General features: G+C 38.1%; 2 protein-coding genes across 2 annotated transcripts in view; one reads left to right on the top strand and one right to left on the bottom strand.

Moving 5' to 3' along the window:
* Positions 1-27,870, bottom strand: part of CCDC73 (coiled-coil domain containing 73) — an 84,857-nt gene that overhangs the window by 56,255 nt on the left and 732 nt on the right. The window contains exons 3-6 of the mRNA XM_056492247.1: positions 12,265-12,418; positions 12,027-12,177; positions 11,502-11,901; positions 10,892-11,407 (exon numbers count right to left, since the gene is read on the bottom strand). Of these exons, the coding sequence (XP_056348222.1) occupies positions 10,892-11,407; positions 11,502-11,901; positions 12,027-12,177; positions 12,265-12,418 (1,221 nt within the window). The remainder of the gene's footprint in view (positions 1-10,891; positions 11,408-11,501; positions 11,902-12,026; positions 12,178-12,264; positions 12,419-27,870) is intronic.
* PRRG4 (proline rich and Gla domain 4) lies at positions 11,496-18,349 on the top strand. Its single transcript, XM_056491900.1, has 6 exons — positions 11,496-11,705; positions 12,322-12,433; positions 14,939-15,102; positions 16,286-16,334; positions 16,773-16,908; positions 17,604-18,349. The coding sequence occupies exons 2-6, from the start codon at positions 12,331-12,333 to the stop codon at positions 17,830-17,832; spliced, it is 681 nt and encodes a 226-aa protein (XP_056347875.1). The 5' UTR covers positions 11,496-11,705; positions 12,322-12,330; the 3' UTR covers positions 17,833-18,349.

Raw genomic sequence — 27,870 nt, 5'->3', positions numbered from 1 at the left:
CAAATAATTTGTCATCAAAACTTTGTTTTCTTGGCTGGGCAGCACCAACAGAGAATACCAAAAGAATATTCTCAGAATGGTTTGTTGAATTCTGCTTTGCAACATTCACAGCAAATGCCAAGAGAATTAAAACTGGAAGCATTATATCCAGCAATTTTTTTACAACAGCACTATGATAATATGTGATAATACATGATAATAAAGTTTCATTCAGAAAAATTTCAAAATTGTATGCTGTTAGTTGTTACCATAGGATCAGCTTATGACTTTACCAACTGAATAGTTCTCTGCCAAACCTAACATTCATTACTATAATTATAAAAATATCATTAATAAATTAAATAAATCATCGTAAATTAACAAATCACTAAGCAGCTGCATGGGAGAAGGCCTAAACATAGGAGGAAGAAAGGGGATATAAAGGCATACAGAGAAGAAGTAGAATGTGAAAATGAGTGCTATAATCAAAAGTTATGCATGAACTTATTTATCAAGGATTTATATTGTGCATGGAATGTGAGCTGAAGTTATCTAATAACTGCTTGTTAGGATCCATTAATTTTGCTTGATCAAACTTGAAAGAGGCAAAAATAAATAGGATAAAGAATATGACAAATAAACAAGTTTTCAGCAATTAATTAATTTCCTAGACAACAGGGAATAGAGCTGACTTGCAGAAATACATATGCTATTTTAAAGAAAACAAAACACGGATTTGAAGGCAATATAGGAAACCTTTTAAATTTTTTTCCTCTCTATGCTGAAATTAAAATATAAAATATACAGAAAAAGTTAGTTTTTATTTAAGATGGTGTCAAGGTGTGAATGGTTTGTATTTCACTGGATTATTGTGATCAACACCAGGATGAAAGCATCATTTTCTTAAGTTTTATGTTGTCAGTGTCTTTCAATAAAATCCACAGCAAGTAATTATGCATATTTCATGTTACACATAAATCAATCACTATGGAATGAGTTTTCATTTTCCCCCCTGAAATCCTGTGATTTACTTCAGGCAAAACCTGAATTATTAATTTGAAAGAACAAAATACCTGCAGCAGCTGCTGGAAATCCTGATGTTTGTGACTCAGCACAGCACTCCAATCTTCAAAATACACTTGGCAATCTAAGTAGGTTAACACAGAAAACCTTCATCATCCCTCTAATGGTTTTCACCAAATGTTAATCATGCAAGTGTATAATTCAAAAGGAAAAAAAAAATATCAATTTTTTGAGGAAAAAACAACTTTAAGATCTTCAGATGTCATCTCAAATCTTTATTGTAAATACTTGCTTTAGATCATGTGCCCATTTTTTATCCATGATGAATATTTGATAGTGAAACATGCCAACCAAACATTATATTTCAATAAATTTCTTTCTCAGCAAAATATTATTGCAAAATTTAACCCAAATTCAATTAATTTATACTTGAAGCCAACAGTGTCATTGTTGAGATATTTCACCAACAGTAATATGACATTTATTTAACAATTTTGGAGTCCATCAAATCCTATTTTTAGGAAATAATATTTGCAGGTATATCAGTTTATATTGGATTGGTTGAGTTTGCTTGTTTGTTTTAAAGGGGTAATTTGAACATAGTCCACCAAAGGAAAGATTAATTTTGTATTTTCACTTTATGTTATTTTAAAATGAGAGAATGGAAGCACAAATTCTTACAGATAATACAACTGGTATTTTTTAGTTTAGTAACAACCAGATACACTTCCAATTAATATTTCCACATTCTTGAAGTTATGCTCTGATAGGAATTTTCTAAATAACTGGAAAAAAACATACTGAGAGGGTATTTAATGCTGAGCTTGCCTTAATGTGTTATACAAGCAATTTAGAGATTTTGAAAATGTCCAAGTGAGAAAATGGAAACAGTCCTCCTATTTGGCTTGCATTCACAAAACTCCATTTAATTGTTCCATTCATAATCATTTTTCTGTATCTCTTTAATATGATCAGACCAGGTATCTGGAAGGAAAATTCCATTACATATGGACTACAGGAAGTGAACTGTTCTTCAGCCTTTCAACTTTTTAGTGTCAAGTTTCAAAACCACAACAGAACATTTGTCCCCAAAAATTTTTGCTATGCTCTTCCAAATTATTAACTACTGCATTTAGATTGTTGCTTCTTAATTCAGCATCAATCTTTTTGCCATGGTTTTTGACTAAGTAAAATGAGTTTACACTTTCAAACTGAAATACTGTGAATGAGATTTACCACAAATATTAAAAGAGCTAATCACTGGGATCCATTTTTGAAAATAATTAATACAGCTGCATCTCAAACAATAAATATCAAATAACAAATAACAAAATAACAGAGGAAAACCAGGAATACAGCCCTGAAAGACACACTGCTCCTCTCCTCTTGAAATCAATGGCTCTTATAGGTAATACAAGATAACTACTGAGACATTGTGTTGCACAATATGGAAGAGAACTAAAATATTCCCTTCATGAAGAGAATAAATACTTACCTCTTCCTCCCACATTAAATGGGTCTGTAGGTATTCCTACACTGTTTTTGTTACTTTTGCTCAAACCAAGGGTGGGGAAAGGAATGCAGAAGAGGGAATTTTATTTCTTTCCATCATCCCCACACACCAAAAACATATTTATGGACTGTTATCCGTGATTTACCAATCAAATTTCAGTTTCTGTGGTCTCAGTTTTTCCCAAAAACCTTCATGTGTCAGACTTCCTTAGGCCAGCTGTATTTTCAATGCTTCTTGCTCTGGACATCTCCCCATTTTCTGAATTATTCCACATTCATATCAACGAACCAAGCAGCGATGGGTAATAAAGCTCCATTGTTCTGCCTGTTGAAGAAGCATTCCTGATCAAGAAATCAATTAAATGTATACTTACCCTGTAGCTTTTTGCTATCAATGAAGCTATTCACAAGCTGTGTACACAATGAGCTGCTTCACTGAACACTACTCAGCATCAAAAAAAGATTAACCCCCCCAAAATGTCTGCTACAAGTGACAAGTTTCAAAACTTTTTTTTTTTTTTCATGAGAACTCCCTCCTTAAAGGAACATTTACATCACATCATGGTTTTCTTACATTTAGAGCATAAACTGCACTCACTTGTGCAGGAAGTGTCATTTAATAAATAAGAAATAAAGTTGCTTATGTGGGTCAAAAAGTCTGTTTTAAGAACATGATTACAAGCATCTATCTCTCAACTACCCATGTCCAATACCTTAAAATAACATCTTGACTTGTTTTTCAATTATAAAACTCTGCTCACACATATTCCTAGAATTACAAAATGGTATCAGATTTTTAAAAAATTAAATAAACATAAGAAAATACATTTCAAATAAAAAGGATAACTTTTTGATTACATAAAACCCCACAAATTCTACAAAGGCATATAAAGCCTGTCACAATACTTCCTTAATATTTTTCTAACATTTCTTAAAAATGGGTGTGGGATTAAGAAAATACATATTTTTATTTTATTATAAACATAAAATTTCTTCTTTTTCTCTTAAAACAACACCAAAACTAGCAAAAATAAATGGATGGTATTTCTGGAAAGAGCAACAGATCTAAAATTAGAACGTAATGAACTCTGAAAGACTTAAAAGTACTTAAGTCTCTTCCAATTTTGTTTTTCATAATTGTGTTGCACAAAATAAGCTGGTGTAAGAGATTAGGGGGAGGGGAAGAATCAGAGACTCTTTGGCTGCCTGGATGCATTACATTAATTTCTTAATATGTGAAGGAGTGGATTACCCCTCTAACAGCAATAGGAAATTAGTTTCTTTATTTCTTCATTAAGACTGTGGGAGGGGAATTAATTTTCTACTCTGGTTTTCACAATTAATTGAATATATCTTTATTAAAGTGATAAATATATACACATACTTTTTGGTTGAAAGAATTCTCTAAATTAATCCTAAACAGATGTTTTTGTAGCAGTTTGGTAGCACGTGGTCTTTTTTTTTTTTTTTTTGGTTCACTTTGTGATGTTATAAAAAACCCTGAAAAAACAGATCACCCAATGTAAGAAAGATGTTTATAGAAAAATATCATCTGAAAAGAGTCTTTGTTATAAAGAGTAATTTTAGTAGCATTAAATAGCATATTGTTTAATCTTCCTTGCTTCCTACTCTGTAATATTTTTGTTCCTATGTTCTTGTAGATTTTGTTGTGCATACCTGGTATCATCATTTTTGTAATATCTTTCTTACACAAAAAAGTAAATCACATGCATTTTTCTAGAGAACATGGACAGTTCAGCACTGAGGAAAAAAACCAAACTGTTGATGGCAGTGGTGATTCCACCACAGCAGAATCTAAGAGCTTATTAAGGAAAACAAATTTGCCAATTTAAACCATCACATCCTTTATGTACTTAAAAGAGTAAGAAAATTCCTGACAGATTAATAACAGAATCCTAAAACTTAACTTTCCTTGTGTGCCTTAAATACATTTAACAGAGGACAGAACTTCTCATCCCTTGTTCAATGACAACTAAAAGTCTGTCCTACTCCATGGGGCCTCTGTCTCCCTACACAAATTAGTAAACATGCCCAAAACTCTATCAACACACAGGTTATTTAAATTTCATTTTTTTGTTTTTAAACTCAAATGGTCAGCTTTCCAACTCCTACCATCTTTCACATTTACTGTATTATTCTTTTCTTAGAGGAAAAACCTAAGAAATAAATCAGAAGACCTTCATTTCTGAAATTGAACTGCAGTTGCTATAAACTCAAACTTGTGCTATGAAAAGAAAAAGTAGGATACCGTAAATAATTAAACAATAGGGGGGAAATTCAGCTGATGTCCTTAACTAGAAGTTAATAGGAAGCTCTTGTTTGTTTAGCAAAACAAACTTTTTAATTATGGACACAAAGAGTAAAGGGATTAAATATGCAAGACTTATGTTGAACAAAAGCAAGACTGTCTCAAAAACATTCACACACCATGATTCAACCCTCCTGTTTAATCCATTCCACTGGAATAGCTCTTCTCTTTCACAACTGCCAATCATAAACTTGCAAAATGCACCTGGGAAAAAGAGGCAGAACAAGTTATTAATGCGTTTATGTAATTTACTGCTTGATCACTAGCTTTTTAAGAAAAGAATTTGAGTGAGTCCACAGAGCATCTTCATTAATCCTTTAATCATAATTTACAAAGATAAAATAAAATTCATTTTGTCCAGAGAAACAGTTTAATATTAATGTGTAGAGACAAAAAGTGTTTCAACTCTAGCTCCTCTTTAGGGGAGCATGATGAAGCAGAACAAAAGGAAGTCTGGATAAAAATTAAGTAGCAGACAAGATCACAGCTACCTGAGGAAATGAGTCAATGGTGAAATAATCAAAGAAAGCATCACCAAAACCCCTGTTCATTAGAGAAGAAAATGTGTGTTCCACACCACAACTAAAATAGCCCCTTCTGTTGTGGAAGCCCCTTGCAATGTGAAAGATTGGAGCCTCTCCCAGTTGTTTATTGCTGTTTTAATTGCCTCATGCATTTATGGCCCTGCCATCCTCCATGTCACACAAATTCCTTCTGTCACAGGCACAGCAAAACCCACCACGTTAAGTCTCTTGCTCCCAAGACATCTTTTTAAATAATAATAATAAAAAAATTGCTCCCCGAGATTCAGAAGCAAGGAAACTCCAGAAGACTTTTCATATTCAACTCTGCAATCTGCAGATAAAATAAAAAAAAAGAAAAAAAGGAAATAAAGAATTTTATAGGAAGCATCCTCATACAATCTTAAACCTTCTCCAACAGATCCATAAAGCAAAAAGAGACAGAATTTGCACCACTACTCTGCTGGAACACTCTTCATAGAGAGACTGCTGAACAAAATTTTCTGCATATTTTCTTAGGCAGAGAGACTATTTAGGCAGCTTGTCATCACTGATCTTAATAACATTTTTAAGAAAAACTTCTGTCTAGTCCACAAGTGTTTTTAGAACCAGCTTTTACAACACAGCAAAGAATGACTGCATCCTCAACAGAACCTCACACATGTGGAATTCTCTCATTTGGACTAAAACCCCAAGAACTTTCATTTGATTACTTCTTCAAAATCAGTAATACTCACTTTACTCTTATGACCAATGTCCTATGTCATTTTCCAGAAATGCTAATCCATAGAAATCAATATAAAAAGAATAGCACAACATGCAGGAAAAATGCATGAAAAACAGTAAAAATGTGATCTATTATCAACCCTAATAAATCATTCCATCTCCTTAAATAAAAGCACTCCTCTCAGCTATGGTTGTCTTCCACTCACCACTGCAAATAAGTGGAATTTTTAAGAGTACATGTCTAACAAAAACTTAAAAATCCTTTTTTCACCCTAAGTCTTCAAGCAACTCTCCCACAATCCCAAACAAGTTGTTGGGGATCAACCAAATCCTAGCAAATAGAAACTGCCTGTATCACAGCAACAAAACACAAAGTTGACAAATATATCTCCAGAGCTACCACAATAAATGCCAAACATAATAGAAAAACCAATATCTTTTATATTAGAAGCTGCATCTAAGCAGGATTAAAACACAACCAAAGCTGCCAGTCTACATCACTTCACCTACAAACAACTCACAAGCTCGATTTTGTTAGAGAATTAAACCTTTCCAAGATATGCCAAAAAAAAAAAAAAAATTTGTCTTATTAAACTTTCTGCATCTGAAAAAATTTTGAGCAACTGACAATGCAGAATTTTAATCCTGTTAGATGAGCAGCATTCTCAGAGCTGTGGTCCCATTACGGAAATCAGACTGGGTGTTTGTGTCCCCTTCAGCACTGGTGACATTTCTATTCCCTTCCAAATAAATACAAAGGAACTAGGAAAGGAAAATAAATATATATAAATAAATAATAATAATAAATCAAATAAAAACAATTAAAATAAATACAAATAAATACAAAAGCTAAGCCCTGAAATGTTTTTACTGCCCCTCTGTAAGCATTTTTATTTGATTAACTTTCCCATAAAAGTTAGAATATTATGACAGTAGCCAACTTTATTAATTGCATGTATAAGGATTTTTGTTATTTATGTGTTATTACAAGTGTCTATGATTATTTCTGACCAATACAAATTATCTCACAGTCTAGTGGTTAAAAACCAAATATTTAAGTAGTGGAGTAATAATTGCTTTCTTAAAATATTTGTGAAAAATCATCAAACTTAACAACTGACATTGATCTATCAACCTATCCCTAAAATTCTAGTTATTTTGCTACTGAACCCCTATTTTTTTAATGTTTCTTGCTTTCCCACCTACACTGCCATAGGATATTTGTGCCAGAGTTTTATTTTTTCAATTGGAAAAATCACTAGCTGTCTTCTGAAGGAGAAAAGCAACAACTTCCACAGAAGCTAATCAGCTAAATTCAATTTTTAATTGTAAAGAATCTCACTATGAACACTTAAAAGACTCCATCATGCCTTGTGGGGATGAAGCAATCACCTTAGCTAGAAATTACCTAAATAGTAATGTTGATTCCAAGTAAAGATTTACTTGATGATAGATCTTGTCAAATTCTTACATATAGATAAAAATTTAGAAAAGAAAGGCTTTGTAAAACATGGTTCAGTCCTTGTTCCTTTGGCTAAGCTGCCCTGATAAGTTCCTGTGAGGAAAGAATTGTACCAGTGAGAATCAGATAACAATCTATTCTTGTAAGAAGACAGTTTGCACCTGCAAAAAGAGAGATTCTACCCATGTGAAACATCCACTTCTCAGGAGATTGAGAATGTAAACATATCTAGAAGGAGAAAAGTTTGATGGAGGTGTACCCCAGCCATTACCAACCAATGAACTGAGTTTCAATGAATTGCTGGCCAGCTCAACATGGTGCTTTCTGAGAATCACAGAAATATGAGGTATGTGGATAAATATTCAGCTATTCTGCATGAAGAAACACGTGTCTTGTCCATATCTACTGTGACATCAAACAACAGAATATAATTTATTATGGAATTTAATAGACCAATCAATTTAACTGAGAAAACAGGCATTTCTACAGGAAGTTGTAAAGGACACCAGGGAGTACCCAAAAAAGAAGCTGTCTTTTTCAAATATGGTTTGGTCTAGAAAAATCCTTCCCTCCTGCATGTACTGTGTTGAATGGGATACCAGATTTCTCCAGGGTACTGATATGGTTCACTTGAATGTTGACATATTTATTGGTGAATATGATAGTCAAAACCCTTTGATGTTAACTGTAGAAAAACAATAGTTAAAATCTGTTACATTCAATTACTTCTAGCAAAAGACCATTACTCCTAAATCAAGCTACCTGGACAGAAATTAGGTTAAGAAACAGAAGAACTTCAAATAGTTTTGTATAAAGGACAAATCCATACCATATGATTCAGGATATCAAATGAACCATTGCAAAGAACAGATCAGATACACACACCTCCACATATCCTGAGAGGATTTGTAATTCTCAATTACACATTTATGTCATTTCCTTATCAGATCAACTGATAAACACTGCATGAGAAACTGAACAGGAAGAAATTTATTACTTGAATTATGGTAGGATATATTTACATCCAAAGTCCTCCTAATCAAAAATCAGAAAAGCATATTATTCTTTACTATACTGAAATGAATACTTGAATAGTAAAAGTGAATACACCAGTATTTATTTGCAGCAAAATAATCAATATATTCAAAACCAAATGATCAGTGCATAAACATCTTAGATTTGTACCATCTTCCTTTTGTGAGAGATACACAGTCCTGCTTCAACTCAGCAGCACCATATTTAATTTCTCCAACAGTGTTTTACCAAACATCACAGCCACAAGTGAATACAAGTAAATAAGTGTACTAGCTAGTATGGTCAATAATTTAGAGATATTTTCAGAAACATGAATTATATGTTAACCCAATGTTAAAAACAAGTGACATAAATTAATTTCCTATTTTTCATCTCTCAGAATATTTTAATTTTATATATACTGTACTGTATACTGGTATTTATCTGAAAAGATTGATGAAAGTAGTGTCTTAATTGATGGTTCCATCCTTCTGAGCATCTTCATCACTCAGCTTGCTATTTCACCTGAAAAAAATATTACACAAGTAGGAAAGTTACATGCAAAAGCTACTTACCGCTATGCCAGGCTAAAAACTGCATATACATGGGAAATATTCGATTTATCCCAAGCACTTGCTGTACCCTTTTTCACTTATCTTTGTCTGCATAATAAATCAGAAGTCAGGCACACTTCTACTCATTACCTACAACATAAGTTTTCACACATCCGTTTATCTTTGTAGCTACTCTGGGTGGGGTTTCACTGCCACTCCTCAAATAGGAGTTGGGAACCAGGCTGAGCTCAGAGGGACACACAGGAGAAAGTCACAGTCTTCTCCAAAGCAAAAGACTTTGCTGTCCTGTTTGCCCAATGTATAACAACTTAATATTTTCTACATCCCAAGAATAAATGAGCTATACTGTTTTTGTGTCACATGGTTTTGAAAAACCTCCACCACACCTGCATAAGCACCCATGCACACACACACAAAAGACACTTAAAAGTCTTTTGCTGAAAACAAACAGTCAGAAACATTTGGGTAAGCACTGGTGAGGCTGAGGGCCTCTCCCTGCATTGCTCCTCCATCTTCAGAGCAGGGGTGAGTTCAAGCAGAGACTTTGGGGCTGATCCATCACTCAGTCCACACCTGGAGTCTTCTCCTCGGATACAGGCATGGCCAGGGGGTGAATTCACATCCACTCCCCAGAAGTAATACTTGAGCAACTCCAAAAATCTTTTTTCCCCTCTATTAACAGTGATATACAATACTGGTTTAAGACAATGGAGATTACCTGCTACTCGTACAGCCGAGTTTCCTCACACAAAGATGTTGTTACGACACAAAAGATGTTCCCACATTGGCATGCAGGTATTTTACTTACACCTAAATGCACCACAGAGTCCTTGTACATTCATGCCCTTGCACTGCAGCTGTCAGCAGCTATTTCACAGCTGGCACCACCCTCTCTGAGACACTCAGGTAGGACTCAGGGCAAGGGTTGAGTAGAGGGGCACGGGACTAAGCTGTAAGGCCCTTTTACAAATTAATGGTAATTTCTCCTGCCTTACAACAAGCAGCAGCTAAGTGTTCTTGTCTCCTTAGCATTATCTAGGTAATAAACAATCTGTACTGTTTTCTTCTAAAATATTCTTATCTTAGTTCTCCACGGTGTTATAAGCACATGTACAATTCAGAATACAGCATTTTCTGTTGAGATCTCTACCGGCTAAAACGCATTAGAGTTATCCCAGCTTGTAAGTTATATATTCATCAAGTACCTCTAAATGGCAGCGTGTTGATGTCATAAAGTAAATATTTAACTACAGTCATCATTCCGCGGAACAGTTCTCCTTATTTCACACATCAGAAGTTTCTGGTTTTCTCCAGGGAATTTCTGATCACTTCTACTGGTGTTATCCAATACCCCCTCAATCTACTCTTTCCTACTTCTGTATATACAAGTCACTCCAGCACTTAAATAAAGAATACAAATCCATATCCAAAACGAATAAAGAAAATAAAGAATACAAATCACTGTCACTCCCTGGATTTCCTAGTAGCAAAATCATTCCACTCATGTATCCCGAGAGTTTCTTGGTGTGCAGCTTTTAACCCAACCCAGCCTATCCCAACATTTTTCACATAGTTAATGCTCCCAACACGCGGTATTAAACAAACCCTTACAGCAGATGTGAAGTGCTTCATTGCTTCTTGGAGCAAAACCCCAACCAGCTCCTCAGCACCGCGATTAACCCAGGGCACAAAATTAACCAGGCTTAACAGAGGAAGGGGTTTGCAGGAGCACGAACGACCTGCTGCCTACGCCGCAGCGGGGCCCGGGCGGGGCTGAGAGGTCAGGCAGGTGTCTGGAAACAAAGCCCAGGTAGAGCCCGAGCACTGCTGCCCCATGACCGCTCCTTGCCCAGGCTCCGGGGGCGCTTCTGCGCCCGCCCCGGGGTGGCCCCAGCCGGGGCGGGGGAGCCGGGGAGCGGCCCCGTGACTGCGCCGCGCCCTTCCAGGAAGAGCCGCCGCTGTCGCACGGCTCCGGGGGAGCTGCTCCAGTTTGTGATCCGCCGGATCCCATAGCACAGCTCCGGGGAGCTGCTCCAGTTTGTGATGCGCCCGGATCCCACAGCACAGCTCCGGGGGAACTGCTGCAGTTTGTGATCTGCGCTGATCCCGTAGCACAGCTCTGGGGGAACTTCTCCAGTTTGTTATCCGCCGGATCCCATAGCACAGCTCCGGAGGGACTGTCCCAGCCCGGATCCCATCGCACAGCCCGGGAGAGGCTGTCCCAGCACCTGATCCGCCCGGATCCCATAGCACAGCTCCGAAGGGACTGTCACAGCCCGGATCCCACCGCACAGCCCAGGAGAGGCTGTCCCAGCACCTGATCCGTCCGGATCCCATAGCACAGCTCCCCCGGATCCCACCGCACAGCCCAGGAGAGGCTGTCCCAGCTCCTCATCTGCTCGGATCCCATCGCACAGCCCGGGAGAGGCTGTCCCAGCTCTTGATCCCACCGCACAGCTCCGGAGAGGCTGTCGAGCTCCCGATCCACTCGGATCCCGCGGCACAGCCCCGGAGAGGTTCCCCCGGGCCCCGCGAGCCGCTCCGCCCGGCTCCCGCCGGGACAGGTAGGGCGGCGCTGGGAAGCGGGATGCGATGCTGCTCCTTCCGCGGGCGCTCCCCGGGAGCCGGTGCTGCTCCCCGGAGCTGCCGGGCCGGGGGGCAGAGCCCCGGGCAGCGGCGGGGCAGCCCCGCGATGTCCCCGGGTGGCTGTCGCACGTCCCCGCCTCGGGCGGGGATGGTGTTTTCACCTGCGTCGGGTGACTCCGTGCAGAGTTACGGGTTCATTTCATGCCTCTGACAAAGCGAGCTTTGTACCTGCTCCCCTCGGGGATATTTTATTACCTCCTCCGGCAGCGAAGGCGTAGCTGTGCCGTTTCAGAGCCTACCTGGGGCACCCTGCGGGGGCTCTTTCCCCGACAATGGGCCGGCGAACGGGGCTGTGTTCGCGCAGGAGGCGGTGAGAGCGGCCCCGGTGACATGTGCGGGTGTTACACAACGAGAGCTCCGCAGACAGGCAGGACCAGTTCGGGTCGGTGTCTTTCCAAGGGACCCATTAGCTGAGTGCGTGTAGGTGCTTGCGCCGGGTGACTTCACTGCCGGATTCACTCAGGGTTCATCGCTGACACCTCCGAGGGTTGCGCTGTCGCTCTTGGTTAACTCGCATTAGTTTCTGTCTGACAGATCCCGGCCATGCTCGCGGTTTTGGTGGTGCTGTGTCAACTGCACGGGACGGTGTTCGCCTTTCCTCACTGCCCTGGGAGATTAAGTAACTTGAAACCTGAAAGGAGACATGGTAACTTCCTTTTAACGTGACTTGGTGCTTCCCGACATTGTTTCTAACTTTGATTTGTTGGCTTCTTTAATTGTTGTTTGGTTGTGACTTTCTTGTTTGGCAGTTTTTGTTTTTACTTTATGAAAAAAAAAATAAGCCGTTTTATGCTTAATTTCACTTATTTTAACATGTTTAGCTGAAATGATTGATAATTGACTTTGGTGTTAATATCAAGTATTTATCAGATCTAGTATTAATTGCAGATTGGGACAGCTGAACTTTTTCCAGGCCTCTGGGTTTGTTGTGGTTGATACAACCAGAATCCTTTAAGTAACATCAAAATTCAAAAAGTTTGAAACCTGTGTTAAGACAGTATTCTTTTGGTACTATTTGAGCACACCATAGTTGTATTTGGATATCTGAAATTGCTTTGTATTTGAAAGGGTTTATTTGCTTGTTTTTTGAAATTAATGTTTTTACTCAATACCAGACCCCCTTACCACACCTGGAAAAATAAGCATAGTGCAGCTTTTGCAGTTCTTCCCTGTGGAGGAAGAGAAGTGGAGAGGAACTCATAGAAAAACAAATAATTTTAATGAGCATTTGTGTGGTTGCATTTTTAATTAAATGCTCAGCACCCTAAAACTACATAGATTATTTTATCAAACCAAAGTGCAAAACTGCATTCAGATCCCTCGCCTTTAGAACACAATTCAAATCCATCTGTTTCATTCTTCAAATACTGTTTTAATCACCAGGTAGCAAGTAAGTTGGAGATGGAGATATGGAAATACGTGATAAAGTGAAAAAAGTGCAGATAAATGGATAAAAATTCTTGAAAAGAAAAAATGGTCCATGTATCCCTGGGAAATGAGGGTTCTAGGCTGCAGCAGCTTGCTTATGCATTCCATTTTGAACAAAATGCAAAAGTTCTCTCAAGTTAATTCAAAGGACAGCTAATACTACTTGCATGATAAGAAGTGAAACACTTCTGAGCAAAACTGAAGATCTCTGCTTCAGAAGACTGAAGCTGTTTTGTAATTTGCAATGAACCAAGCATATTGATAATTTTTTTTTTTTCCATGTAATTCTTTTCCCTTTCCACTTGTGGGTTTGAGGGAGTTTTGATTTTGGTTTTGGCTTTTGGCTTTTTTGTTGTTAAGTCCTTTTCTCTGGTTACTCTTTAGGTATAGTACAAATATTTTAAGCTTAGATTTTCTTAGAATTGCTTTAGAATAACAAAAACAAATACATGTGCACATGTGTAGCTAGTTCAGTACACAGTGTAACAGTATGCAAATTATATAAATATATGCTGTCATATTCCTTAAATATACTATAATATTAAAAAAATAAACAACCGTAATAAAAGTTATGCTGCAGTTTTCTCAGTTTTCAGAGAGCAAAGTGTTATGAAATACCACTGCAAGATCTAACAGTAACTATTAGGGTGAAAATTCCAGAGCAATGTGATAATCCTGCCAAACAGGCTAACAAGAACACAAAGCTAATTTGTAGATGAATAACTTTATCCTGAATCTCATCTCCTTTTTTAGCCATCTGGCTTGGTATATAACAATGCTGTTTCTGCATTGCACTTGCAAAAATAATCCTCTAGTCATTTTGCTCAATCAAATAGCCTGAGTTTCATGGACATAAGTAGGCTTTCACTGGAAACCTAGTTTTGTCCTAGAACTTTTTTTTTTTTTTTTTTTTTAATAAGAAACTGTAGCAAGAGCAGGCTAAAACTTGACTATGGAAAGTGCCTAGTGAGGAAATACATTCCTATATTCCAAAGCCTTCTATAATTTCACTCACTGTTCTGGAATCTCACCTCACAACTTACTCCATGAGGCCTCATGGAACACAAGAGAGAATAAATAAATGTCTTCACAAATTGTCAACAAAATTCATATCATGGACAAATTTAAAACAAATAAACTTGGCATACAGCACCTTTACAGAAAGCTTGGTGCCATGATTGTGAGAAGAGAACAATTGTAGAATGAATAGGAATCTGCTGATGTGATTTAAAAACTAAATTCTGTAAATGAAATTTGGCACTCACAGATACCAGAATATTGATAAATGATTTTTTTTTTTCCTTCCTCAGCTCCTTCCCCCACTGGGTCAGGGTGTTGTTTACTTTGGATCTGACTGAATTCTGCTTTATGTGACAATTAATTTGTTCTTAAGAGCTCCAGTAAAAACTGATGCTCACATCCCAGAAGGGGTCACACCAAAACTTGACCAACAGTTTGATGACAATCAGATTCTCTTGACCAGGATAAGGAATAGCTGAGATGGCTTAGGAGCAAGGCAAATACATTTATTTTATGTTACATAGCAATGAAGAAGACATTTTAGGAGGAGACTGATATTTCTTTCCCTTGTATGTAGCTGAGAGATGCTAGGGAAAGAAATTATCCCAATGTGCTCCTTTAAGATCTTTACCATTCTTTAAAAACACCAAATTTAGCTTTCCTAACTTGTTTTAAAACAACCTGATTTTTTTTTTTTCATTAGTGTTCACATCTGCAAGGGAAGCAAATTTATTTATTGGACGACATCTTCTGAACAACAGATTTGATTTTGAAGCATTCACAGATGATAACCTGGAAAGGGAATGCTATGAAGAGCTGTGCAATTATGAAGAAGCAAGAGAAATTTTTGAAGACCCTAATAAAACGGTAGCAGTTCAAATTGAATTTAATTTAGTGAGGGAGGTTGTTGGCTAAATAACCTTACTTTTGTACAGAAATTATTGCCACATAAATGATTGTGCACAAATACTGTAAATCCTCTAACACAGCACTGGGAGATTACTACTTATTTTATTCTAAAAGTAGATATCTCATTACATGGGGTTCTTGCTTTAGATACACAGTGAATGCACTTGCAAATATATTACTGTCTTAAAGACTTTACATGTGGACTTCAATTCTGCAAACAAATAGAAGCTTCAGAAGTCCCACTTTATTCTGGATTTTTCTGTAACTTCTCAGCATCCAATTTAAATGTTTCACGTGCTCTCTGTATTGGTTGATTTAATTCTGGTGTCATGCCAAAGAAGTGTTTTCTAAAAGGCCAGTATGGAGCAAATCTGCAGTTCAGTTACTGCTGAGTATTCCTATAGCACCATATTCTAACCCCCTACCTAGACCTGGCTGAGAAGAAACATCATAGATATATATAGATATAAATAAACAATAAGAAACCTTTCAGCTCAATAAAGGAATGTGAGTATTGTCTGAAGCCTGGTTGTTGCACATGCAGCAAGAATCTCTTTGTGATGTGCAGAAAGAGCAAGGAATACACACCCCTGTTCTAAGAGAAAGGTCAAATTGCTAAATTGAAATCTTGCTGGAGTCTTTTGCTACATAGCAAAAGTGAAAATTATAAATCAACAACTTTAATGCCTGATGGTCATACAGCATCAAACTTTTTCTCTTAAGTGAATCCCACTATTTTTCCTAGCTGATATGAATTCAAATGCTGTTCATGCAAATGTTGGAATCTTAAGAACTTAACTTTCCCTCGTATACTGTTTTGTAAGCATTTGCAAAATAATAATTGTAAGCATTTTTTTGGTGTCAAAATATACCCCACCTTCTATTGTAATCAGGCAGAAATATGAGGTAACACTGGATAGTTAAATACACTTTTTTTTCACCAGCTGGGGTCTGAGAAATTTTAATGCAAAGTTGTAGAAGAAAAATATAATGGGATGAGTAAATACAAATCTCTCACCAGGAGTTATTTCTGTTTATGCCATTGTTAAATTCTGCCCAAGGTACCACATTAAATATAAGTCAATTGCCTGTCATTTATGTATCTCATATAAATCTGTTTGGTTTTTTTTTCGTTTTATAGATGGATTTTTGGAAAGACTATTCAACTAAAGGCCCTAAAATAAAAATAGGTAAGTCATCATTTTACTTTTTTATTATATTGCAATATTTTCTGGTTTCTACAATAGTACATTCTTAATAGATCATGCACTCAGTTAAAGAAATCAGAAATTATCTTTTTACTGAGGATCACTGTGAACTGTACAAATATATTTAATTATCTGATATAATAAAACTGAAGAGTCTTAAAGTGGGAACCATCATAGGTCTGTAGGTAAAAACTGTGATTTCCTGGACCATTTCTTTCTTTCACAATTGGTAAACTTTGCAATAATTCTGTGGCTGCTCTCTGTGGTTGGTTTTGTTTTTCTCCCCCCCGATTTCTTTAATAGTAATATATAACAGCCTGATTTAGGCTCAGAGAAGTCTGATGCCATATGTTTAATAAAAAATGGTCAGTTGGACTTGAGGAAAGTCCATAATGAAAATCACCAATGTTTTCTCTCCAGGTGATGAGGCACTACAAAAGATTAATGTCACAGGGCTGCTCATCAGCCTGGTTGCTGCTGGAGTTCTGTTGGTTATAATTGCACTGATCATCTTCTACTGCTGCAAGAGCAGATGCAAATCAAGGCAACCACCAGGGTGAGGAACTTCACTGCTTAAAAAACCCAAACACACACAGAAACAAACTCTTGCTTACAAGGGACATTTTAAAATCACCATAGGTTGGTCTAACTGCATTCCCAGAAAAACTAGAATTTCTAAGAAGTTCTAGTTTTTACTTGCCTAGAAGCAAAGTTAAGTGCACCAGCAGTAGTTAGGCTGCAGTTAATAACACAAAAACATAAAACAATATTGCACACCCAAACCTTGGGGTTTGCTTATTTTTTTATTGTGTGTGTGTCTTGGATTCAAAATATTCTTACTAAGATGAAGAATAATTTTAGTAGGGAGCCTGCAAAAGGAAGTCTAATGTATTCTGTTGGTGCTTTCAAATAAGCTGTATGCTCTTCATGGCATGTGCTGCATCTCAGATGTGAACCAGTTGTAGTAGTAGATGATGAAGCAGTTTGGAGGAAATGCTTTTTTACCAAGTCTCTACTCATGACTGCTCCTTTGTCCTAAACCTGAAAGGAACATAAGAGGATTCTGTGTTTTCCCTATAAATTTCACATCACTGAGCTATTCTTACCCTGTGGTTTGGAGAGAGTATTTGGCTTCTGGTCTTTGTGATCACTGCAGGCATGCTTTTTTCTCTTGTGGGGGGTTTTTGGGTTGTTTGGGGGTTTGTTTATTAAAGCAGAAGCTCCCACTCACCTGCTGTTACATTTGTTTAGGTACTTGGATTATGTGAGAAGCAGAAGACGTAATTCAGCCAACATCTTCAGGAGGCATGAGGAGTTTTCTCTGAACCCCCTTCCTGTCAGAGCTGATGATTCAGGCCTGCCCAGTTATGAGCAAGCAGTCACTGCAGATGGACAGCACAGCATGCCCCCACCCCCTTACCCAGGGCCCCCCAGGGATGCACGGCTCTTCACAAAGTCCATGTCTCTTCCTGGCCCCTAGGCACAAACCTCCTGCTGGCCTGAGGGGGGATTACTGGAACATAACATACTTTTGGAAAAGTGTGGGCTACCTTGCATATTGCAAGATGATTTACAGAAATGTGAAAGATCTTTGGGATAATAGGAAGGAGTGGAGTTCCCGTTTGGGAAAAGAGTTCACCTGCTGCAAAGGCTGCAGGACTGTTCTTTGCACAAAGTCACTGTGCCAAGGGGAGAGAATGAATAAACAGCAAGCCTTGTACTGCTGCCCTCTTCCATATGAGCCATCCCATCAAACTATTGATGTTCCATCAATAGTTTCATTTTCTTTTTCTCCAGAAAGAACAGTATTTTAATTGCTCATATTGGCACTAACCAATTTTTGTGACTTCATACTTTAAGCCATCATAAGAAGTCTACTTTGTTGCTTGACACATTCCCCTCTTTGCTGGGTGAATTTTCTATTCATTCTTGTAATAGATTTGAGTGCAAAAATTATTTCATGACTTGATCTTTCAAATATACAAATATATATAGTACTGCTACTGGATTACACTGGTTTGTTTTAGACATTGCTGGTCACATGACTTAATTTGTTATATTTTTGTTATCATAATTTTACATCAAAAGGAAATATTCTTTACATGGCACACTACCAATTCAGACAAAGTACACTTGCATCAAATTGTTTTGATGTTCAATAGTAAATACCAGTCAAAGAGAGTAAATAAAATACTGTGGGCCAGTGGATGTTGAGCAAAGAGCTAGAGATTTATCGCTTTTAAAAAAGCTACCCAGGTTTCACAGCTAATGTTTCTTTCATAGTTTAAAAGCTGAAAAGCAGAGAGAGACATTTAACTTTCAAACCAAAGCCCAAACTACCCCTGAGAAGCACTTTAATAAGTGTGTCTTGCACTACAGGAACTACAAAATGTTACCTTTAATTAGAATGATACATCATATTGGACCAAAAATCAAGAGTCAAGAACTTCTGGGAGTTATTTGTTCACTGTGTCAAGACAGTTTCTGTATCTACAGCTGTAACCACCATTAATTTTACATCTTATTGAAATATCAACCCCCAGCATTATGCAGCCTATAGATCTTGCTGAGCAAATTGCTGCCCACCCCTTGTGTCCCTTGCCTTCCTCCTGCTATGACAGGAAGCCATAGCAGAGGGTGTCACAGGAAACATGTCAGGCTCTTTTCTTTTTGACAGTGGCTGTGCAGTTAGGGCACACACAATTAAGTTTTTTAAGAAACACCCCCCACCCCTTTCCTCCCCTTATTGAGTCAATGCTGACAACAGCAAATATTTCAGTTTGGTGCCTACAATCCACTTTATAAGTTAAAGGATTAAGGGTTGAAATGAATATTAAATATTTCACTGAATCTTATTGTTTTTAACATACTAGAAACTACAGTGTTGTTGAGTGAGATGCAGAAAATTGGTCTGAGATTTTCAATCTGTAAATGTCTTTGAAATAATGAAAACACTTCCAATCTTAGAATATAAAGAGGATACACTGACAGTGCTACACAATGAAATCTTGCCCTTGGGAAAACACATGCAATGCAGTTGATGGGAGTGTCATTGGTGTTCCTGCCCACAAAATTTTACCAGCAAATTTGACTTTTGGTGAGTCACAAATCTTTCTCCAGCTTCCTTTTTTTGTTGAGAGATGGGAGAATCCCCATGCTAGGATGTTTCAATTCACTTTTGCCCTCCTTGTAAAAGCATTTTGAAGTTCTTGAAATCCTGTAAGACTGAAATAAATTAATTGTGTAAGGTCACTGTTGACAATCAAAATACAAGGTTATGAGAAGCTGTGCAATCATAAGCTTGCAAAAACATTCTCCCATATTTCCCTTTCATTTAGCTAACAGTTTTAAATTTTTTTTAATGTGCATTTTGAGCTCTAGATCACACTTTTACCTAGATTTTTCCTAGGACTCAAAAATTATTAACTAATGGAACTGACAGGAACACTTCCAAGAAAAGGAATTTCACAGGGCTTGTGAGCATTCATAGATTCTTTAGTGTTACTACAGACATCTGGCAAAGGCACATTTTAAATACACTACAGAAATTGTACAGAATCCCATTCAATCAGTGGAAATTTGATTTTTCTACTATTCCTACAAATTATTTGCAACTGATTCCATGCAATACAAACAAAAATCTTGCCCTTCATGATCAATCAAAACACTTGAGGGTGTAACTGTTAAATATCAATGGTGCAGTGCTTTGGGCAGAGTAAAGTGCCCTTTCAGTAGAGTAACACACAAATTTACTCAAGTAATGAGTCTGCACCTTAGACCTGAAAATGTGCAGGGACTGACATTCAAACACTGGTTGCACATAGCATGATAATTTGGAAGACAAATCCTGCCTTCTAGAAAGAAGGAGCAAAGTTTCAAATTCCATTGAATACAGGATAAACTTACCTCTCCTTGTAGAGGAAAAATCCTTTTGAATGGCAGTTGTTTGGGTTGAGTTTGTTTTCCTCCTTTCATACACTGGCCCACTCTCACTTTGTATCTTTAGATTGGATATTGGGAAGAAATTCTTCACTGTGGGGTGGTGAGGCCCTGGCACAAGCTGCACAGAGAAGCTGTGGCTGCCCCATCCCTGGAAATGTTCCAGGCCAGGCTGGATGGGGCTCTGAGCAACCTGGTCCAGTGGAAGGTGTCCCTGCCCATGGCAGGGGGTTTGGAACTGGATAATCTTGAAGGTCTCTTTCAACCCAAAGCATTTTGTGATTAAGTAGGAAGAAGAGGAGGAAGATTTTTGAAGAGCAAAGCAGCAGCAAGTTAACTTGTATAGAGATGTAAATTATCAGTGTTTTCATTTTGGCATTTCTTTCCAGGACCTTTAGGAAGGACGGTGGATTTTAAGTGATTTAACAGAGATCTACTGTGACAGTTGAAAACAGAAATGCCTAAAAAAAGCCACTGGTAAACAGGCATATTCTGTTTTAAATGTGTCACTATGAGTGCTGTTAGCCATTGCCTTGAACAATTTTCCAAAACAGCCTTTTCAGCATCACAGAAGATTACAGCATGCAACCTTGGATAAAACAAGAGTTTATTAATTAGGGCAAATAATAAGGGTTAGGAAAGTGATCTCTGGCTGTGTCAGTTGAAAAATAAATCACTGAACCTGCTTAGTGCTGCAATAAGAAAGCCTGCTATGTGATCTGTTATGCATTTACAGGTTGGGGGCTGCTGGGGTTTTTGTGAATTAATTAGAACAACAAAACCAAAGTACCACATGGAAGTGCACTTCCTCACCACAGCTCATGAAAATGTGAGTTGTGAAGCATTTGATTCTGGTCCTGTCAAAGTCTATGGCAAGGTTTTTATTTGCTTCAGCTGACCTGGGACTGGAGCAAAAAATGAGATAACTGTTCACTTCAGGTAATAAAAAGTATAATGCTCTGCCAAATTATTTGCCACAATGCTGTTGCCAAACCCAGTTTAAAATATTCTATTGTTATAATTGTTATATCTATTAACTAGAATGTTTCAGTCTGATCTGCCCTTGAAAGTTATATTTGAAATTTAAAATTAGCAAAATTCCTTATCATTCCTGAGATTACCAGCTGTGAATAAGATTAATTTATTACCTGCATCTTATTAGCAACACTGTTTATAGCTTTAAATAAACCATCAAAGTAATGAAGAATGCCAAAAACCAGCAACAAACCAATCTATCCACAGTCTCTCCTGCCAACATCAGTTTTACTGTTGCTGTCCCTCCTTGTTCAATGTGGTATAGAGAACAGGAAGGAAATTCCAGCTTCAAAAGACATTTTCAAATACTTCAAGCATGGTCTTTCAATACTGTAAACATCTTTCAATTAATTCCTGTCACTACAAATTTATCACTATCATTTCCACACTAAAGAACTTGCAAATGCTTTCCTCTCAAAAATCTCAAGCAGATCTTCTCAAATAACCAGCTCTTTGTTTAGCTATTTTTTTTTCCTATTTCCAGTCATTTCTGAACTGTATAAACAGTTACTTAATCTTATGAACATATTTCCTTCTACTCACCTGTCAGAACATTTTGAATGCACTTGTCTCTGGCTGTATTTAATTCTAACTCTGATTTCAAGTGCTGTCATCTTTTGGGTGATGGGTAGCAATATTTTAAGCTCTGCTAGTCTCTATATAATTTTGTAAAACAATTTCCAAATAAACATTTATATAAATTAATCACCGCAAAAGAGAAAATGCTAATTTAGCCAATGATTAAAAAATGAAAAAAACCTCTGACAATTCTTTTGATTTCTTTTTTGGTAACAACATGCCCTCTTCTGAAAGCACTTAAAGGGGCCTCACAAGAAAAACTGAGACAAAATTATTAGCAGGGCCTGTTGTGACAGGACAAGTGGTTTAATGGTTTTAAACTAAAAGTGGGCAGATTTAGACTAGACATAAGGAAGATTTTTTTTTCTTTTACCATAAGAGGTTGGGGGGGTGAAACACTGGCACAGGTTGCCCAGAGGAGTTTAGGATCTGTCCCTGGAAACATTCAAGGCCATGCTGGATGAGGCTCCATCCATTAAGGTGTTCCTGTCCATGGCAGGGAATTGGAATTAGATGACCTTTGAAGTTCCCTTCCAACCAAAATTATTCTATTATTGTATGTTTCCTCATGCCATATAGCACTTATTGGTAGAGAAAAAGGGCCATGGTTTGTTTTCTTTAACATCTTTAAATTTCTACTCTGGACAAATCTTCCTGCTCCACTGCTCCAGTTTACCTGAGCATCTGAGGCTCTGAACCATGAACTGCAGTCACTGAAGATGAACTCTTCAAGACAAAAGCCAGCTTAACCAGGTGTCAACCCTTCCATCTTCCTTGACTTTTGTCAGGCCTTTAGTGAGAAGATTTAACACAATGGTATGGCCAAAAAATACCACTTTTCCTAGTGAAATAAGATCACTCCAGTGAGGAGCAGAACAGACATGCAAAAACAAAGCAGGAAGCAGGAGTTCCTCATTTGGTAATGGTGATTTCAATCTGGAGGCACTCATGATACAGTGTGAATGAACTTTCACAAGGAAGGAGGGCAGCTAGACAGAACAAATATGCAGCACAGTGAATTTCACTAAATTAAGGCACTCTTGATTTACCCTATGGGAAAAAATAGTCAGAACTGTGCTTTTTCTTCCAACCATACAAGCGGAGCTGAGCTCCCCACAGACTACCCAAACCTTCTCCTATATTTGAACATTCAATGAATCTCTTTAACCAGTCAGCTGAACTGATATTTGAAATACAGCTGATGCTTCATTCTCATTAAGTGTCTTGGGATACCAATTCCTTCTTTCACTCCTGCTATTTTCCATAGCACCTAGACTACTGAAACACTGAACTAGCAGGGCCATCAGATGCAGGCATCTTGCTGCCTATATTTTGGGAGCCTCCAGGACTTCACACTTTAAAGGAAGCAGACAGACTTCAAAGCATCTGGAAAAAATACTGCAGTCTAGAAACTGGTGCAGTTAAACGTAAGTTTTGAAATGGCCTTGTTTCAATTTCTGAAGCAGTGCCCACTTCATTTAAGAAACAAGAAACACCTCTGATTGCTCAGTAGCTCAAGCTTCAGTTTAATTTCTCAAAAGATCAGCAAGTACTAAATACATCAACATCCAATATATCACATTAAACACCCAGCATTGATATCATACAAAGGAAAATATCTTCTAGTAGGATTTAGAATCAAATACTCCCTATTAAAAATATATTTGTTCAAGATCAAAGGTTTTATTTAAGTGTTTATTTTCCTACATGTCATTGCACATTTCTCCCACTTACCTTGTACCAGTTCTTGTCTTCACTAGATCCCTTCATAAATCATCCAGTGAAAACATAGACAGCTTTCTCAAGAGTGGGTGAGTTGAGACACCACAAGTGGCAGTGGTGGCACCTTGAAGGAGTGGAAGCATATGACCAGGAGAAGGATTGGGAACATGAAGGAAACAAGACCTTTCACCTCATGGCTTCAGTGAGCTTTCTACCAGCTAGATCATCTTTTGTTGTGTCAGAAGTCAAGCTTTCATAGATCAGCTCATTAAAATGAATTCTGAAGATTTAGCTTCATTTAATTCTACATACACTCAAGTTTTCAAATAAATGCACAGAGCAATGTAAGTGAAAAAATTCAAATGAGGAAAGTATTTGCTGTGAGGTTCCAAGATAGAGAAACCTTCTCTTCCCTGTTCACACCTATCTCAAAGCTAGCTTTATGTTTAAAGAGGCAACATGCCAAATTAAGTGCAAAATCTAATCTGTTAAAGCAACTGCAATTTTCTGCTTTGGTCAGAAACACAATTACAACAACAAACAACACAGCCAGTGATTAATAACAAGCCTAACCAAGATTCATGTTATTACTGCCTATCTGATCTACTCACTCACTCCTGCTCATGCAGGATACCACAGGCTGGCAGCAGCCACAGCCTGCACAAAGGTGCTGCATCCAGGATCTGCAGCTGTCCAGCAGTGCTCAACAGAAACATGTGCTGCAGAAATCTTATTTTGTGCACTTTTCACAACGTGTTGACACATCAGACCCAATTCAGCTTTGGCCTGAACTTCAAACTTCAGCTGATTAGACACATTCAAGTTATTTGATTGTTTTATCTTTGAAACATTAGTTTTTGAAAAATATCCTCAAGTCTCCAAAACAGTTTCCAAACAATTATGAAGATTCATAGCTCTAAAATAAAGTACTGTTATGTGCTGAAATACAATCTTTTTTGTCCACTTGCAGAAACCAAGCTGTGATCTCAGACTTGCACCATTAACTGCATGTTCTGCCTTTAACTAGTTTCTTCCATCAACAGGTGAAGCTGCTGATCCAGCATGTGCATCTGAGTATTCTTCCATTACTCTTTTCAGTCCACCAAAAATTGCCCTAAAGCATACTAGGAATTTTGCTGCAAAGCCAGTTTACAGGTTTAGCTGAAAGCCACTTAAAGGAAGAAAAATATTTTGGCACTTAAATGCAGAGGAAGAGCCAGAACAAGACCAAAACCAGACATCATCTGTTATGGAAAAGCAAAGTACAGGAGCAATGCTTTCTGTGAAAGAAGAGGACATTGGGGATAGAGAAACATCAGTGCAGAGCCAGGTTTGTTGTACCTGCAATAAATAGGATGCCAAAAGCACAGGCAGCAGCTGCTGGCCCTGTGAACAACCACCACATGCTGCCCCATGCACAGTGGTGCTGTCCTGCTATTTTGACATCCATGACACCACTAAACCTGTAACACGCCACAAAGCCTTCTGCATGGCCAGTCTTGTGCATCCCATCCTCCTGTGATGCAGCTGACACTCCTGAAGGATGAGATGATATCCAGAGGGACCTGGACAAGCCCAAGAAGTGGCCCATGGAAATCTGTAGTTTAACAAGACCAAGTGCTAGTGCTGCACCTGGGTCAGGGCAGCCCCTGGTATCAATCCAGGCTCATCCAGGGGATGAGCAGATCCAGAGCACCCTGGGGAGGAGGACTTGGGGTGCTGGGGGAGGAGAGGCTGGACATGAGCCAGCAATGTGCACCTGGAGCCCAGAAAGCCAATCCCACCCTGGGCTGCACCCAAAGCAGAGTGAGAGCAGCTGGGGAGGGGACTCTGCCCCTCTGCTCTGCTCTGGTGAGATCCCACCTGGAGCCCTGCATGCCCAGAAAGCCAATCCCACCCTGGGCTGCACCCAAAGCAGAGTGAGAGCAGCTGGAGAGGGGACTCTGCCCCTCTGCTCTGCCCTGGTGAGATCCCACCTGGAGCCCTGCACCAGCTCTGGGCTCCCAGCTCAGGAAGGACAGGGACCTGCTGGAGTGATCCAGAGGAGAACACCAAGATTAGAGGGATGAAACACTTTTTGTACAAGGCTGAAAGAACTGGGATTGTTCAGTCTGGAAAGCAGAAGGCTTTGGGGTCACCTAACTGTGGCCTTCAGCATCTGAAGGGAGGCTGCAAGAGGGTGGAGAGAGACTTTTACAGGGGCACGTAGTGACAGAGCAAGGGGAAAAGCTTTACAATGAAAAAGAGTAGCTTTATATCAGATTTAGGGGGAAATTCTCTGCTGTGTGAGTGGTGATGCCCTGCCACAGGTTGCCCAGAGAAGCTGTGGCTGCCCCATCCCTAGGAGTGTTTAAAGCCAGGTTGAATGGGGCTCTGAGCAACCTGGGATAGTGGAAGGAGTTCCTGCCCATGGCAAGGGAGCTGGGACTGGATGATCTTCAAGGTCCCTTCCAACCCAGTCTATTTTATGATTCTATGATATACAATATAAAAAAACAATTACACTCAACTCAAACACTTGCTGACATTTTCCTGGTAACATATGTAATAATTCTAGCACATGGTGCAACAAAGATGTTAATAAATAAATAAATCAATTACAAATAAATACATTGATGCCAATCACAAACTGGAGCATGATTTTGGCCCTGGATCTGTGATTGATATACTGCTTTAATTATGATAAAATCACAGAAAACTGCCAACTACCTATTAGCTTGATCCTGCATTTCATTTGGTTTATGTTCACTCTAAACATGTAACTAGACCTCAAAAAGCAATACTGCTATTCAGATGATTCCCATTAAAGTGTTACCTTAAGGACTTATATCTGTCTCCTAGCTATCAAATGTCATTTTTGACTCTATAAAAGATTTCTTTTTTCAAAGTGGAGACTCTTTGTTTAGGGAAAGAAATGAGAAACAAAAAAATCAGTACTGCTCCAGGCTGGTATGCTGCACAGATAGTGTTACAGTGCTACAGTTTAAGATTTTGGTCTTAAATAGAGAGAAAAATTGTATTAGCTTATGTTTCAGCAAGATATTTTTATTATATTAAATCCTTGACTTCAGAGAGAAGCACATACAATATCACTACTGGCTACAGGCACTAAGTTATGAACTACAGATTAGAAGGCATTTTAGCCCACCAAAGCTCAGCTCCTATACAGCAAGCAACAGCTGCATTTGAAACAAAGCCATTCCTTACTAAGACAAGAATCCAAGTTTCAGAATCATTAACACACCTAACATGACTTCTAAATATACATTTTAATATGTACACTTTAATCTAAACATTAAAAAATATATATAATTAACATGATCTATCAAAGGAATTTTTCTATACCTGAACAGATCCTTCAGAAAAGCTGCTTATAAGTATCCTGGATACCAGGATACTGCAAAAGCAATTTCAACATACTCTTTTGTTATCTTAGAGAAAAGTGTTACAAAATATCATTTGGTTACAAAAAGATAAAGTGCACCAACTTCAAGAAAGATTTCCTAGGAGGAGGACAGAATGAGCAGCAGGGGTCAGTTTAATGAGAAAACTAAGGAAGTCGTGCTGGCTGATCTCAGGACAAGATTTCTCTCATACACAGGAAAAGCAAATCACTGGATAAACTGACTTTATCTGATGGTTATGGATGTTAGTGATTAAGCTTTCAGTCTACTCCACCTCTATTAAAACCATGAAGAAGAAATTAAACTTAACAACAGCTGTCACAATTTCTGTTTCACTCAACTTCACCATCTGATTGCCAGAAAAGAGGATCTACTCCAGCAATGTTCAGGAAACATTGTCTGTGGTTCATTTAGTGGTAGAAATGTATTGTCTATGTTTCTCTGCCTGTAAATCTGGACAGGTGCTCGTTGTTTGCAATTTCTGGTGTAACATGATTTTACAGCCATGTAACCACCCCCACATTCTCTTCAGAGCAGTTCTGTAATGGAAACAAACAACATAATGGTACTCTTTACAGTCATGTTGCTATTACTTGAGGAAAAAAACAACAACAACAAACAAGACACTAGCAGTTTTACAATTTATTAATACATTGTTCCAAACTTGGGACAAGAAGCTCCACAGCAACATATTCACTCGAGAAAACCAAACACTGCAACTAGATGGAAAAGGTATTTTATATCAGTACTATGTATCATCCTCCTCTCAGGCCCACTTGAGGGAAACAATGTGCTCTAAGTGTAATGATATAATGGAGATTACTGGAGATCCTGCAGGA

The sequence above is a fragment of the Oenanthe melanoleuca genome, chromosome 5 (genome assembly GCF_029582105.1).
Source record: "Oenanthe melanoleuca isolate GR-GAL-2019-014 chromosome 5, OMel1.0, whole genome shotgun sequence".
Taxonomy (NCBI): domain Eukaryota; kingdom Metazoa; phylum Chordata; class Aves; order Passeriformes; family Muscicapidae; genus Oenanthe; species Oenanthe melanoleuca.
This window is presented reverse-complemented; position numbering and strand designations above follow the sequence as displayed.